The 16191-nt window shown below is 42.0% G+C and overlaps 1 protein-coding gene across 5 annotated transcripts in view; it reads left to right on the top strand.

Annotated features, from left to right (window-relative positions):
- Nucleotides 1-16191, top strand: part of WASHC2A (WASH complex subunit 2A) — a 54621-nt gene that overhangs the window by 34242 nt on the left and 4188 nt on the right. For 3 of the 5 annotated variants that reach the window (XM_032837602.1, XM_032837595.1, XM_032837587.1), the window contains exons 21-28: nucleotides 1989-2091; nucleotides 5978-6133; nucleotides 8111-8293; nucleotides 10683-10811; nucleotides 10941-11021; nucleotides 12640-12762; nucleotides 13989-14051; nucleotides 14411-14623. In XM_032837602.1, coding sequence (XP_032693493.1) covers nucleotides 1989-2091; nucleotides 5978-6133; nucleotides 8111-8293; nucleotides 10683-10811; nucleotides 10941-11021; nucleotides 12640-12762; nucleotides 13989-14051; nucleotides 14411-14623 — 1051 coding nt within the window. The remainder of the gene's footprint in view (nucleotides 1-1988; nucleotides 2092-5977; nucleotides 6134-8110; nucleotides 8294-10682; nucleotides 10812-10940; nucleotides 11022-12639; nucleotides 12763-13988; nucleotides 14052-14410; nucleotides 14624-16191) is intronic. The other 2 variants (XM_032837619.1, XM_032837611.1) reach the window with 1 other exon arrangement.

Genomic DNA, 16191 nt, shown 5'->3' with positions numbered 1-16191 from the left:
CAAGTAGTGAAATATTTTGGTTATAATTTGTGTAAATTTTTAGTGGTATATATCCATAAAGGCTTTTTAAATACCACCATACTGTGGCTTTTTGCTTTTATAACTTCTTCAAGGTATAGCCTTAATGTTTAACCTTCTTCGGTATATATGTCTAACTACGTACACTCAAGGGTTTGGTTACTTGTGCTCCCTAGTCTGTGATGCTTAGGTTTTTAAACATTTTTTTAAGATAGGCAGAAGTCAATATTAGACTAATGAATAAGCTACATAGATTGTGCCTTGCTAGTAATTAAACATATGAAAAAGATTATATGTATACTTGTGTATATATATTATGTCCTAACGTACGTAGATGTAGATGGTGAACAATTTACTGAAATGATGTGTTAGTATCATTTTTACTTAGCTAAAATTGAATTTATTTTATTTTTATTTAAAAAAAGATTTTATTTATTTATTTCAGAGAGAGAGACCGTGAGAAAGCGAACACAAGCAGGGGGAATGGGAGAGGGGGAAGCAGGCTTCTCACTGATCAGGGAGCCCAATGCAGGGCTCGATCCCAGCACCCTGGGATCATGACCTGAGCCGAAGGCAGATGCTTAACAGTTGAGTCACAGGTGCCCCTAAAATTGAATTTAAAGTTTTTGTTACATTGGTAATTGTGTAGTGTGCTAGTTGGATGCCTCTTTATCACATAGTGAAAACTGGAACTTGACCTTTCAGTTCATTTTCTGTTCGGGATTCCCCACATCTAGTGCTAAGCCTCTGTGTGATTCTCCACTGTTGTATTTCTGTCCATTAAAAGTTCTGACCAGTATTTGTTCTGGCAGGTGTTTGTTTACTGGTCACCTTCTCTGTAGGGGCCAGGGCAGAATCCTAGGTGAGGAGGTAGCTAAAGATAGGCTAGAGGAAGGTGGTGAGGAGAGCTGTGGCTGAAAGAGCCCAGTATGTTTTTACTCCTTTTTTCTTTTTTTTAAAGATGTTTTATTTATTTATTAGAGAGAGAGAGAGAGCATACAAGGAGAGTGAGAGGGAGATGCAGACTCCTGTTGAGCAGAGAGCCCAATACAGTACTTGATCCTAGGACCCTGGGGTCACGACGCGAGCTGAAGGCAGATCCTCGACTGACTGAGCCACCCAGGCGTGTGCTCCCCCAGCCTCCCCCGCCTTTTTTTTCTAATATTTTAACTTCATTCTGCTTTTTTGTTTTTAAGTAGGCTCCATACCCAACATGGTGCTTGAACACATGACCCTGGGATCAAAGGTTGCATGCTCTACCAACTTAGCCAGCCAGGCACCCCCTTCCCCTCTCCAGTATATTCTTTATTGAAAACAGATGCTAGAGATCCCTAGTTTCTGTACTTCTCAAGAATTCTAGAAAGCTAGCAGTTGCTTTAAAATCTAATAATTCAGGGGCGCCTGGGTGGCTCAGTGGGTTAAAGCCTCTGCCTTCGGCTCAGGTCATGATCCCAGAGTCCTGGGATCGAGCCCCACATCGGGCTCTCTGCTCAGCAGGGAGCCTGCTTACTCCTCTCTCTCTCTCTACCTGCCTCTCTGCCTACTTGTGATCTCTATCTATCAAATAAATAAATAAAATCTTTAAAAAAAAATTAAAAAAATAAAATAAAATCTAATAATTCAAATCTTTACACCATTTTTACTCCAACCCTACCTCTCTTCCCAGCATCCCCAACCATGCTTTTAAATACTTGGCCAAGCTAACTACTAGTGCACCTATAGTGAGTCAGAGGGAAAGATGAAGAGGCCCTCAAACTTCTACATATGGATGAGAGCCAGAGGCTGATGATATGTTAGATGCAAATTGCACCCATTTTAAAGGTTTTTCTGGTTTCTTTTTAACTATGTAAGGTCAGCGATGACTTGGGTGTTTTAGTTGTGGTGGGTTCCTATAAGTATGGCCTAGAGGGAATACTGTATGTATTTTTTAATCACATTTGCCTTATTTGACCTTTTGTTTGATTGTACAGCCAAAAGAAGACCCAGAGAGTGTCACTCCTCTTTGAAGACGATGCTGACAGTGGAAGCTCTCTCTTTGGCTCTCCTCCTGCATCTGTTCCTCCTACAACAACGGTATTCGTAGCTTCCTAGGTCCAGGAAATACCCTTGAGGCGATGTCACGTGGGGAGTGATACTTCCCTGAATCAGCCCCTGAAACCCATCTTGGAGGCTGAGTCTAATGGAAAATCCCATTTGCCTAGTTTTAGAAAGAGGTCTTCTATTAGTGGTATTTTATAGATGAAACACAAGCACAAAGCGTGGAAGAAAGGTTTCCTCCCTCATGCACCCCCTTCAGCATCAGGGGTAGGGATCTGGAGTCTCATGGGAGAGCGCTGCTGCAGTCCTGGTGGGGGTTGCCAAGCTCAGCCGCAGCCATGTGGAATCGTGCTAACATTAGACCAGGCCGGAAAGGCACATGTTATTCCTTTTAGGAGCACATTTCAAGTACTAACACTTTTTACTACTGTCAGTAGCCAGTCAGGAAAAGGGAAAGAAATTCTGGCACGTGCTACAGCGTGGATGGACCTTGAGGACTTCACACTGAGTGAAATAAGGCAGTCAGAAAAAGATAGTACATGATTCCACTTAGACAAGGTACCTGGAGGAGTCAACTTCCAAGAAACTGAAAGTAGAATTGTGGTTTCTAGGGGCTGGGGGGAGAGGGAAATGGGGAGTCTTTTAATGAGTACAGAGTTTCAGTTTTGCAAGATGGAAAAATTCTGGAGGTTGGTTGCCTAACAGTGAATATTCTTAGCACTACTGAACCATATACATGGTTAAGATGGCCAATTTTATGTTTTTTAACGAGGGTAAAAAAAAAATTTTTTTTTTTGTAGTTAAAAGGATGTGATAAGAAAAAGTCAATTGGTGGCTATCTGGTGTAAATGATTCTGGTGACTACATGTACATGACGTCACTACCACAGTCACCTAAGCTAAAAAATTTAGCCAGTCTTGGTGATAGTTACATCAAAAAGGAGTATTAAGGAATGAGAGGCAGGTGGGATTATGATACTAGTTGTTCAGGGAACCCAGGTGTACTGGAATCCTGCTCTGGCCTGCCATTCATCCCTCCCCAGCTCCTTCCGTTAGTGGGTATATGTGAGCGTGTGCACATAGAACAAAGGCCAAGCGCTGGTTTATTACCAGCTGGCAGTTGCTAACAGCCCCAAAGGAGAGTGTAAAACTTTTTAGACTATACTCCATGGAGACATCCTTCATCTGGCTCGGTTAGCCTAAAGGGCCAAGAATCAAGTCACATCACAGCCTGCCATCAGGCCTTCAGTCCCAACTTCAGGCCTTCAAATTTGGCATGTGATAGAGGCAAAAAGACCCACATGACAGAGAAGAAGGGCTGAGCCCTTGGGCTGCCTCCCATGTGCCTTCTTTAAAAAGGTTTAGAAAGTGCGTAGAGAATGCAAAGTCCTTACTCTCCTCCCAGAGGAGTCATCAGTAACTGTGTGTCGTCAGCTCTTTCAGGCCTGCTCCCTGGAACCCCGTGTCTGTTTTATTTAAGTGAGATCATGTTATACATTTTTATGCACCTTTTTTCTCATCCTGCAGAATGTTTTTCATTTTCATAAGCTTGAGCTTGTTCTTTTTCGCCACTCTCGGTATTCCCTGTAACTGTATTGGGACATGTGTGACTGACTTTGGCTTAGATGGAGTAACCATTACTGTTTCCTTCTAGTTTATTAGGGATGTTTCTTCCCATCCCTACTGCCTTATCATATTTAGCCTTGACTTGAGATAATTTTATATCTGACTTCTCCACGATTGCTTCTTCCTTTCTTCCTCTACTTTCCTTGCCGTTGCCCTGGTTCTGTTCGTAAATACAACCCGGTCCTGTCTTGACCTTGTCACAAATACTTCAGCTGAGCCTCCCATGTCGCCTGTAATCTCATTCAAGCGGCACTCCTCTTTACCACCCTCACTCACCATATGCTCTAGGTGACTCACCCTGTCTCACAATACTCCAAGGGTCCTTATTGTCTCCCCGATCTGGAAATAGTCTTCATATTTTCAGACATAGGACAAACATTAACTTGTCCTGTGAAAGCTTGCCAGACCAGGCACATGTCAGTTGATGATTTAGGAATTTTTTTTTTTTCCACCACATTCCCATTAAGAGGAATTGTACCAGAAGCTTTCAGCATGGGGAGGAGCATGCTGCCTTCCCTGCCGCTGCTTCTGAGGTTCTTGTCCTCTTCTCCTTGAATCACCCATCCTTGAATCTCCCTAAAGACGACATCAGGTGGTTAAAAGAGTCAGATCTGAGTGGTTTTCTTCTGTAGATTATAAATAAAAACCTTTACTCTGGTATAAATGAGCATTAATTTAATAAATACTAAAGGTTCTGGAAATGGAAAACTTCTTTCTACCTGTAGTAATAGTGATTATTAAATGAGACAAAAATCAGAGATCAGCATCTTAAGTAGCTAAGCAAACTGTACACAGAATTGTACGGCTTGTGAAATATAAGCACCTCTGGACAACAGTATAGAAAAGATTTTTTTGTTGTTGATCAGAGATCTTAGAATATTTTAAAGTTAGATGTGACTCAGTTATCAGCCTATCAGTGAAATTAATTTCATGATCAAGATGAATACAGCTTATCTTTAGAAACATTTACAACCAAAAGTTTGGGTGGCATTTTTCTTGATTTAAGAGACCGTATTTAAATCTCATTTCTTACCCGGACTGACTTTTGCATCGAAGTTGTATGTAGTTCTCAGCAAGACCAGCGCATTCCACAAAAGTTTCTTCCTTTAATCGTTTCAGTATTGCCTGATCTCTTCTGAAACTGTTTCTTTGGATTTCCAGTCTTTTATTCCAGGTTCAAATGATTATGCGTTTTAAGGACCTCTTCTTAACAATAATCAATCATCTTACCCTATTTTTACTTCCTTTGTAATTTTTTCTCTCATAGTTAGTAGGGTTCTTTGATTTCCCAAATCTGTATTCCTGACTTGATTTAGATACTGCTTCAGAGTGTACTTCCTCATAACACCTAGTCTAGCTGATATGACAGAGTTAGTTTTTTTCCTCAAGAATTTTTGATCAATCCTTTGCCCGAAGGATGCCAGTAATTCTAGACAAGGCACATAACCTCAGTTTTCTAATCTCTGAATTCCCTGCCTCCCACGTAAGCAACAGATGAGACAAAGTGCTTGCAAACTGGTGTTGACCACCTGCTTGGTATAAGACACCATGACTGGCTGTGACGATACATGATCCTTTCAGTGAACGGACAGATGTATGATTGCTATTAATATACACTAGGAAGCAAGTGAAGTAAAGGCTCGGAGGAGGGATAAATAATCTTAACAGCATAGCAGCGATACTTACTAGGTAGAAAGAGAACGGGGAAACCTTCATGGGTGACCTTGAGCTGGGCCGCGCTCGAAAGATGAGGGTTTGCTTCTCCAGTGAGGAGCAAGCACGGAAGTGTGAAAGTTTACGGTAGGTGTAGGGAGTAGTGAGGGTTGATAGGGCACAGATGGATAAATGGAGAAAATGAAGTGTCAGTTGATTATCCTGTTTAGCATTTGCTTAACACAAATAGTGCAGGTGTGGGGTGGAAGATGAAGTAATCTGGGGGGCATTTTGTTTTAGCAGGGCCCTCTGGAAGATGTCGCTGAGCTGGAAAGGGAGGAGGGAAGCAGGAGACTAGTAGCTGTCTGGGTGGCAGAGGTCAGGGTCTAGGCGATGGCAGTGTCTGTGAAGGGGATGGACACGTGGAGACAGGTGCGGGTGTTGTAGCCGAAGGTGTGAAGCGTCATGTCTGGGGGTGGTGTTTTCCATCGCCCTGTTTGCGCGTCCTTCACTGTCGCGCCCTTTCTCTCCTGCCATCACGTTTCGCTCCTTCGAGGACTGTGGTTTCACCTTGTTCTTTAGGTTGTCACGCTGGTCAAGCACACTTTTGTTTTTAAGGATGTCCTCTACTCTTCTTTTGCTAGAAAAAAGAGCCTGTCCCTGAGGTACCACCTTTGCTGTTCAGTGATGAAGAAGAGAAGGAGGCACCATTCGGAGTGAAACCCGTGGATAAGAAGGTTGAGGGCGCCAAAGAGCCGTCCGAACTGGGGCGCGCTCCCGTGGTGGAGGAGTCAGAGAAGGTAGCCTTTTTTTGGCGTGTCCATTCTGTTGTTTGTTTCTTGTGTCTTGTAAAACACACACACACACACACACACACACACACACACATGCACACACCCTTACCTTTTTCTACCACAGAAAACAGATGGCAGGATTTGTTGAAAATTTTGAAAAAACCTGAAAAGCCTGAAGAAGAAAATCTGGTGCCACCATTGAGGGAAATCTTCACCATTCTTCTTGCTGTTCAGTCTCTTTCGTAGGCGCAGGTGCACACAGTGCTGTGCCTTTCTCCCATTTTACACTCTCTACAAAGAGACACATGGACATATCTTGTGTCCATGTTGATTTTGCCTTTCTCTCACCAAGGTGTTCTCCCACGGCTTGCTTTTCATTTCCATTTTCTCTGCATGTCTGCTCTGGGTCATGTGTCCCTTGTAGCGTTTCTGTCTCCCCGCCCCCCGCCGCCCCCCGCCAAGTTCTCTTTTGCTTCCACCTGTACTTCAATTAAAATGACAATTTTAAGAAAATCTAAATTTCCTGTTCTTGCATTAGTTGATGTTGGCTGTTAATTAGAGAGTAAAGTGAAATCTCTTGTCTTCCAAAATGTTTGCTGTCTTCTCCTGGGTGGTCTGTCATCAGGCGCCTGTGGACAAGGCTGCTGGCTGCACCTAGGGGTTACTAATGGCCTTCAGTGTCTGTATACCTTTTCTCTTTCTTTTTATTTCTTTTCTTTTCTCTCTCTCTCTCTTTTTTTCTTTAAGATTATTTATTTATTTATTTGAGAGAGAAAGAGAATGAGCGGGAGAGGGAGAAGCAGACTCCCTGCTGAGCAGTGAACCCGATGTGGGGCTTGATCCTAGGACCCTGGGACCATGACCTGAGCTGAAGGCAGATGCTTAACTGACTGAGCCATGCAGATGTCCCTGCTTTTTCTTATTTTCCTCTAACTTTTCTATTTCCTCTAACTTTTCTTGTTCAGCTGTTCATGTCTAATCTCTTTTTCAGGGCCTATGTGAAGAATATCACATACACTTTTCTTGTTGAGGCCCTTAGAGCTGTAGTGATACAAATACTTTATTTGTACCTGAAACATTGTGGGACGTTCCCTACCTATAGTTTCTGTGTGGACATTTTCTGTGCTCCTGTTGCCTCCTGAGTTACCCCAGTCAGCTGGAGGTCTAATTGCTTGTTGCACTGCCGGCTCTGGCTCAAGTATATGCTCCTTGAGGACTGAGACCAGGTTTCTTTGGCTCACTGTGACATCTGTAGTCCTTAGCAGATTACCTCCCACCCAGCAGGCACTTTGAAATTACCTGTTTCTTCAAAGTAGCACATTTTCCGCAATTTAATCACTCAGATATTAGGTTGTGCTTTACAATCAGTGGCATGTTCAATTGGGAGTTGTTTTTTTCTTAGTGGTTCATACAGTAATAGTGGTTCTTAGAATCAGTGGTCTCTTACTTGAAATGTGGAACTTGTTGAACGAATAAATGCTACATTTTAGGCTATTTTAGTAATTCTTCTAATTGTATAATATGGTGTGGGTCCTCTATAGTTTAAGTGTCTGATTTTGTCAGTAAGGTTTGTCCTTGAGTCTGAAGTATTAATGGAATACTAGGAAATTTATGATCGACTCCTGGTGATTGGCATTTGTGTTTTCTCTATGACTAAGTTGATAGCTCATGAGCAACCTGTGTGGATCAGGGTTATAACTGATACATAAATCTCTTGGTAGGAGGAAGGGAGCCATGACTTTAAACTAGTTGGGGAAATTATCTTTGGCTGTGAACGACCTGCACAGGAGTCTCTGTTGAAGTAGTCAGTGGAGAGTTGGCCTTGGTATTTTGATACTTTGGAGTAGACGTGATTAACCATAGCACCTGGAAACATGCAGATGTCGCCGTTACTGAATTTTTGAGGAGTTTTGGGTGGGGGTATCCCACAGTGGGACTTGTATTTCTCCGTGTTCTTTATTTTTTTGTTGTTTCCATTTTCAGGGAGGCCCTTTGACTGTATCTGCTCAGGAAGCAGTCAAGCATTCTGATTTATTTTCTTTATCATCCCCCGTGGAGAAAGGAACCAAAGGTAGAACCAAAACTGTTCTTAGTTTGTTTGATGAGGAAGAGGATAAAACAGAAGATCAAAACAGTATCCAAGCTCCAAAGAAAGAAGTAGGAAAGGTGAGCAAAAAGCAGTGAAGTTATTAATTTCAGGTTTTCAAAAGGATAAAAGAATTTCCTTTTATGGTCTCCATTCTGTCATGTGAGTTACTGAAGAATTGAGGGTTCTGTTTTCTCTACATCTCCACCAATGCTTGTTGACTTTTTCTTTAATAGCCCAGTGTTGGTGAGGGTTCAGGGAAACTGGAACCTCCTGTATTGCTGTTGGGAATGTAAGTTAGTGCAGCCACTTCTGAAGACAGTTGCGTAGTTCCTGAAATTGGTAAACATGAGTCATCACTGAGACCTAGCAATTCCACCCGTAGGTATATATCTAAGAGTTATGAAAACATACAGTCACACAAAACTAGAATGTAATGTTCTCAGCAGCATTATTTATTATAGTCTAAAGATGGAGAGAACTCAAAAATCCATCAGCTGATGAATGGGTAAACAGTGTAACGTATCTATTCAAAATGGAATATTATTTAACAGTAAAAAGAATGAGTTACTGATACGTGCTACAATGTGGATGAACCTTGAAAACATTCTGAAAGAAGGAAGCCAGTGACAAAAGACTACGAATTTTATGATCCCATTTATTTGAAATGTCTTGAATTGGCCAATCCATAGAGCTAGAAAGTAGATGAGTGGTTGCTTGGGTCTGTGGGAGTGGGGTAGATGGGAAGGGAGAGGGACTGGTGTTTCTTTTGGGTTGATGGGAGTGTTCTAAACTTTTACACAGTGGTGGTATTTGCATAACTCTGTGACTATACTAAGAATCACAGAATTATACTCTAGGTGAATTTTATAGTATGTGAATTTTATCTCAGTAAGGATGTTAAAAAAAAAAACCTGTAAGGTGGCATATTGCCAGTGCTTTTCTGTAAACCAAACTGAGGACATGGTCCATGTTGATTTCTATAAAAAATGTTTTATTTTTTATTATACCAGTAGTATATTCCTGCTTATAAATGAGAGCTACGCATAGTGAATATGAATTATTTGCTATATTCTTTTTTCAAATATATTTTATTTCTTTTACCGTGTGTGATTTTGTACAGATTTTCGTGGTTGTGAAACTTAGTTACTGTGTTACACTGGGGTTTTATGTATAATCAATAATAATAATTAATTTTTAATGTGACACATCTCCTCAGTTGTGAATTTTTTTGTTTACTCTGTGGTTGTGATACTAAATGTTACGGGCGAGAAAGTCTATATTGTGTGAAAGAAGGTCTCAGTCAAGGATTCCTTAGGAGCTTTCCATGAGGATTGTCAACGGAATGAAGACAGCCAGAAGGAAAGTAGCAACCACAGCAGTTTATTAAAGCGAAAGTACACTCTCATGGTGGGAGAGTGGTTGTTTTGGAATTGGATATTTGTGGGTCTCTTTGGGCTGAGAGGTGGGGTGGTCTGTAATGGAGGCTGCTTCCAGGCATTTGGGAATCTCCTCCCACAGGTTGGGAGGGGGAGTTCTTGACTTGGCGAGGGTTTGTTACCCGAAAGGTCTTGGCAGCCTTTTTCCTTGGGTTTTGGTGGTGGGGGGTGGTTACCTTCAGTGCAAATGCATTATAATGGGCCTAGGGATTACCCTGGGGCAGAGATGAGAGAGGAGAGCTTGTGTTCCATAGTTGTGGCTCGGGTCTGCCAGCCCCAAGGTCTTGGAAGTCACAAGGTCAGGCTGTCCTGCTTATTTATATCGTTCTTGCCTCCTGCTCTTGTCTCTCTCATTCCCCTCAAGGACTTGGGACTCTACCTTCCACTGCTCTGTTATGGTAGCTTCTATCTAACATTTTAAAAAAAATATATGGGAGTATTTTAGAATGTCAAGTCGGGGGTGTTAGAGTGTCAAAACAAGTAATGTGAATAATAACTTTGAAATGTCAGATACTCTACCTAATAAAAAGAACTTGTTCGGAATCCGAAGATGGTGGGGTGGAAGGTGAATGGGCATAGGGGAAGGTTGGGGTCGGATGCTGACCCATTAGGGATATGTGCTTGACCACTCTGTAGTTCTGGTATTAAGTCAGTTGCGTTCTCTTCGTCCCTTTGTGAATGAGATGGAGGGCACTTACTTGATTTTTGTATGTTTTCACCCTTAAAATGTTTCTCGTTTTGGGAACTAATGGATTGTTTTTTGAATAAAAAGTTCAGACATTTATTACACACAAGCTGTGGAAGGTGATCTTTCCAGATTGTATATATATGATCTGTATTTACCAATAGATTTTCCATTGTTTTTGGTAGCTTCTGTTATGTGAATGTGTCCTTCCCTTTTTGATTGCCACTTGGGCTGTACCCAGCCCTTAGCTGTGTGTAAATAGCTGCAGGGAATATCTTTGTATTTCCACATTTGCAGCTGCGATTTCCTTGGCATAAATCCTTAGAACAATCCTCTTTTTTCCAGAGTCCTGATCCTGATGCCCGCCCAAAGAGCACAGGTGTCTTTCAGGATGAAGAGCTCCTTTTTAGTCACAAGCTCCAGAAGGACAATGACCCCGATGTTGACCTTTTCTCTGGCACCAAGAAAACCAGGGTCAGTTTCAAAAGGTTCTTCACATCATGATGCTGTTTATTGTATTAGATACCGTGTCAGTAGCTTACCTAATTTTCTTTGTAAATGGCTTTTGTTGTGAATATTGAATTTGAGTTTTGTCTGTTCCAGTTATTGGAGCCAAGTGTTGGGAGCCTGTTTGGGGATGATGATGATGATGATCTTTTCAGCCCTGTCAAGTCACGGTCTTTGGTATAAGCCTTTTGTTCTCAATACTGGGGTGTAGGGGAAGGGTTCTGGGAAGGAAATTAACATATATTTATAGGAGTAAGGAAAACATGGGGCACTTATGTGGCTCACTTAGTTAAATGTCTACCTTCGGCTCAGGTCATGACCCCAGGACCCTGGGATCAAGCCCCACGTCGGGCTCCTTGCTCAGTGGGGAGTCTGCTTCTCCCTCAACCCCTCCCACTCCCCCCTTGTGCTCTCTCTCTTTCTCTTCCCCCACCATCGCAAGCAAATAAATTAAAAAAATCTTTAGAAAAAAGAGTAGGGAAAATCCACAGAGAATTGTGGTGCTTACTAGTAAAAGAATGGCAAATAGCATGCTGATGACGGTGCTTATGGTGTCCCCGTCTAATGTTTCCTAACTAACATTAGAGTGTTAACCAACCCAGGTTCTTTTTTTTTTTTTAAGTTTTTCAATTTTTTTTTTTTAATTTCTTTTCAGCGTAACAGTATTCATTGTTTTTGCACCACACCCAGTGCTCCATTCAGTATGTGCCCTCCCCAATACCCATCACCTGGTTCCCCCAACCTCCCACCTCCCACCCCTTCAAAACCCTCAGGTTGTTTTTCAGAGTCCATACCAACCCAGGTTCTTACTGCATTACAGATTTATTTTTAAATATTTTATTTATTTATTTGGCAAAGAGAGAGGAAAAGAGAGAGGGAGAGAGAGAGAGCACAAGCAGTGGGGAGAGGCAGAGGGAGAAACAGGCTTCTTGTTGAGCAGGGAGCCCAACTTGGGACTTGATCCCAGGACCCTGGGATCATGACCTGAGCTGAAGGCAGATGCTTAACTGACTGAGCCACGCAGGTGTCCCTGTTTGATTTTTTTTTTTTTTTTAAGATTTTTTTATTTTTTGAGAGAGTGTGAGAGCACAGGGAGGGAGAGGCAGAGGCAAAGGGAGAGAGAAAATCTTAAGCAGGCTCAATGCTCAGCAAGGATCCCTGACATGGGGCTTGAACTCATAGCCCTGCGATCTTGACCTGAGCCAAACTCAAGAGTCGGACTCTTAATCGACTGGAGCCACCCAGGCGTTCCCAGATTTGTTTTTTAGGTTGTTCGTTGAAAGACCAGTGCATGCAACTAAATATTCTTGCTTTTCAGGTGCAGAACTTTAAATCTGAGTGTTAGCCTGTTTGTGTCATTTTTCCCCACCCCAGTAGATTTTGTTAGATACTCTTTTTTTTTAATTTTTAAAAAATTTATTTATTTATTTATTTATTTGAGAGAGAGAAAGAGAGCGCACATGAGCGGCGGGGGAGGGGCGAAGGGAGCAGGAGCCCATTGAACACAGGGCTCTATTCCAGGACCCTGAGATTGTGACCTGAGCCAAAGGCAGACACTTAACTGACTGAGCCACCCAGACATCCCTAGGTACTCTCTATTTTCTGTTGGCGTAGTGAAGACTCCTGAGAGGGTCACAGGCTTTAGAATCCCATTTCTGAAATGCTACCTTTGTCTTCAATCCTCATTTGAGAAATGACCCAAAACTCAAAAGCCAGATTATTTTTATGAGTTATGAATTTACTTTAAAATTTCTAAGATACATGACAGGTGTTTGGTATTCTTTTTCTTTTGAAGATACCAGAAAAGAAGAGAGTAGTGAAAAAAGACCACTCGGTATCCTCTTTCAAGAATCAGAAACATCCTGAATCCACTCAGGGTATCAAAGAAAAAAGCACACTGAAGCCAGAAACACCTCAGGTGAGATCTGCTTATAAGTACTTTCAGCTCTCATTTGCATATCTGGACAGAGGTACTCCATTGCGCAGACCCAAGGCTATTCAGAGTTCTCTTGAGTAGGGAGGAAACAGCAAGTAGGTCTGCCTCTCTTTCTTAACTGGGTGTGTGCGTGTGTGTGTGTGTGTGTGTGTGTGTGTATGTTTTAAATTAAAAAAAAAATTTTAATTCACTATTTAAACATTTTTTTTAAAGTAAAGCTCTACACCCAGTATGGCCCTTGAACTCATAATCCGGAGATCAAGAATTTCATGCTCTACGACTGACTGAGCCAGCCAGGCACCCCTCCTGTGTGTGTTTGTTTGTTTGTTTTAAAAACACGCCTCCCTACTGCCTCGTCTCTTCTCCGTCTACAGCCCAGTCCCATGAAGCTAGACTTATTACTGTTTTTGAAGAACTTTGAAATTCAATTCCAAAATAGAGTTAATATAGGGTGAGGAATATTTTCCCTGTTAGAACCCCAATTTCTCCCTTTGGGCTATGTTGGAGTAGAATTACATTAAAATTAAATATAAATTATAACCAATTAAATATAAATTGTAACCAATATTCCTTGGTTCCCCCATTTTCTTGGTTACCTCTCCTGAGGTTACTGCTGATAGGTCTCTGTCCTCAGCCCTCTTCTCTCAGGAGCTTGTTCTGGAAACAGACCAGAACCGGAGAGTGAGATCTGGTTCTGGCTTACAGCTGTCTCTGGATGTTTCCCTGAGGCTTCAGTGTCCTGAGCTGTGAAAATCAGGCACTAGGGAGAACACATTTTCATTGACGTGCCCCAAATTTCAGCTTCCCTTGCTTCTAGAACCTCAGTGCATTAGGTTGTGTGTGAATTTTGGTGTGCCCTGTGGTATTTGCTGTGTGGGGGAACCAGCATGGTAATTTTGCCAACTGGTCAGGTTTTGGTGCTCGGATACACTGTGATTCTTAGGAATCTTATCCATGATCTTTGTGGGCCTTTACTCCATATATGGTCTGACAGCGTTCCACCTACACAACGGATGAGGAGGCATAAGTGAAATAATGTTAGTGAAAGGTTTCAAGGCCCCAGGAAAGATTTGAATGCCTTTCCCATTATAGAATTACAGAAAGTAACAGCTTTGCTCCATCAAATTTAATGGGCATGAGTGTAATCCAAGAGACACTTTTTTTTCTATCTCCCCAATGGATTTTTAACTGAATGTAATTTCACACAGGACTCACCAGGTCCCGCTCCATTTAAAACCAAAGAGCCATCCCCTCGGATCTGGAAAATACAAGTAATTATAACATGTCTGGAATCTGCACTGCCTGCCTTGTGGCATCTATAAACTTTTTTGGATATTTACTTTTGTCAGCTGCTGCCTGGCATTTTCTTACCTCTTCCCCATCCTCTAGTTGTTGCTTCTTGTGTGCTGCGTCTGTAACATCTTTTCTTTGGTCCAAATGGTGGGCACAGGTATATAATCTTACTCTGTTTTAATTCTAAGTCTAGATCAGGAGACCTCCCTGCATTTTTCTTTCTCTTATCACATTATACATTACGTATACCATGTCTCTTGTCATGTGTTACAGTAGTGATAATAGACTGCTGTGTTTAAGAAAACATACAGAGTAAGTTTCATTTTTTCTTTTTTAGGCCAATTTAGCGATTAACCCAGCAGCCTTGCTGCCTGCAGCGGTTCCCCAGATCTCTGGAATAAAGCCCGTTTCGCCAGAACTGGCTTTTCATTCATCTGAGCCTGAGAGGACCCACAATCTGGAACGTATGCCCACTCTTCTCAGTAGTGGGGAGGCCGGCGTGAGTTTCGACCTTCCAGCTCAGGCAGACACGTTACACAGTGCAAACAAGGTGATGAAACCACCTTCGCTTTGCTTGCTTGCTCGCTTGCCTTTTTTTTTTTTTTTTTTTAAGCCTGAATAACTTGTATATTTCTTTCTGGTCCATCAGTTACACATCATAGGGTGCCTCCCATTCCCCACATGAAGGAGACACGTCTTCCTTCCTTCAGCCTTTCCATCTCCCTTACGGCTTCCTAATTCTGCCTTCCTCTGCCTCTGTTTGTTACATTTATATTCTGCTCAGTAGCCACATAAAGTCCCACTTCCTCCAGGCTCTCCTTCATTGCCCCCCTGGAGGTCTTTTAAACACAGAGCAGATCACATCCCTCCTTTTCTGGCCTCTGTGCTGCGGGGAAGAGGACATTCAAGCTCCTTGGTTTGGTGTTAAAACCTTTTACAAACATGCTAACCAAAGCTTCCAGCTTGCCCACCAACCACACTGTCAGCCTAAACTCCAGTCCTACCAGGCACCGTTCCATGAACACACACACTCCCGCCCTCTGCTGCAAACAGCTTGGGCTGCTTCCTCTGTCAGGAATGTTCTCTTGCTCATTGACAGTCTGCTCAGACTTCCCTGCTTCTGTGATGTTTCCCCTCCTGCCTTCTTGTCCTGGGCTCCCTCCTCTGAGATCCCAGGGCAGTTATTTCCCGGTGGCATGGTTCTGTCACACTGGCCCACAGGACTGTGGATGTATGCTTGATAGACTGAGCTCTTTGAGGTTTTGCTTTCATTTTGGTTGGTTCTCTTCTATCCAGCCTTCCTTCTCTAGGAAATCTTGGCTGATCTCTGAGTAAGCAACAGTACCTCAGATAACCCTGGCAAATATATTCATTTTAAGTATTTCCAAACCTGTTTTCCTTGTGAAAAATATCCTTCTTTTTGTTCTGTTTTTTTGTCAGCCTTTGGAGAGGGGAAGGGTGAGTTTACATTGGCTACTTTTTATGACTATTTGTGATATTTTCTTGAAATAGGCACACAGCACCAAATACTTTGGCCAAAGGAGCTTATTCCTTCTTAAAACTACTTGATTGTATATTTTGGAAAATATCACAAATACTGCATTATTGCTAATAAGTAACTCATATTTTGTGGTTATTTTAAAAGTTCTGATTTCTAAACCATGTTTTTTGTGTGAAATATTTAGCATTTGAATTTAGTGTTTGTTGACTTGAAGAAAAGAACACTTTAGATTGTCTCTCTTTCTTTACTGTCTTTTATCTTCCTGGTTTTGGAGCCTGGTTTTAGGCTAGCCCCTGGCAAAGGTTACCCTTAGAATTCCCCCTGATTCTTGTTTTGAAAGATACCCACATAAAAGCCAAGGGCAGAGTAAGGGCCAGTTAGGGCATAGAACACAAGCGTACCAACATGCCTGCTTTGCAGGATTCCAGGAGTAAATGAAGCCTTCTGTATGAAACAACTGATATTGCCCTCCAAGACTCAAAAGTGGAGAACATTAAAAGATTTAGAGTAATGCAGTCTTGGAGCAGCCATTAAATGTCTTTGGAAATCCTTAGGAAATAATCTCTTCTGTGTCTTAGATCAGATCTTGATTGAGGTAGACCAGACAATCTTAGAAT

The sequence above is a fragment of the Lontra canadensis genome, unplaced genomic scaffold (genome assembly GCF_010015895.1).
Source record: "Lontra canadensis isolate GAN:19392208 unplaced genomic scaffold, GSC_riverotter_1.0 scaffold3, whole genome shotgun sequence".
In the NCBI taxonomy this organism is placed as follows: domain Eukaryota; kingdom Metazoa; phylum Chordata; class Mammalia; order Carnivora; family Mustelidae; genus Lontra; species Lontra canadensis.
This window is presented reverse-complemented; position numbering and strand designations above follow the sequence as displayed.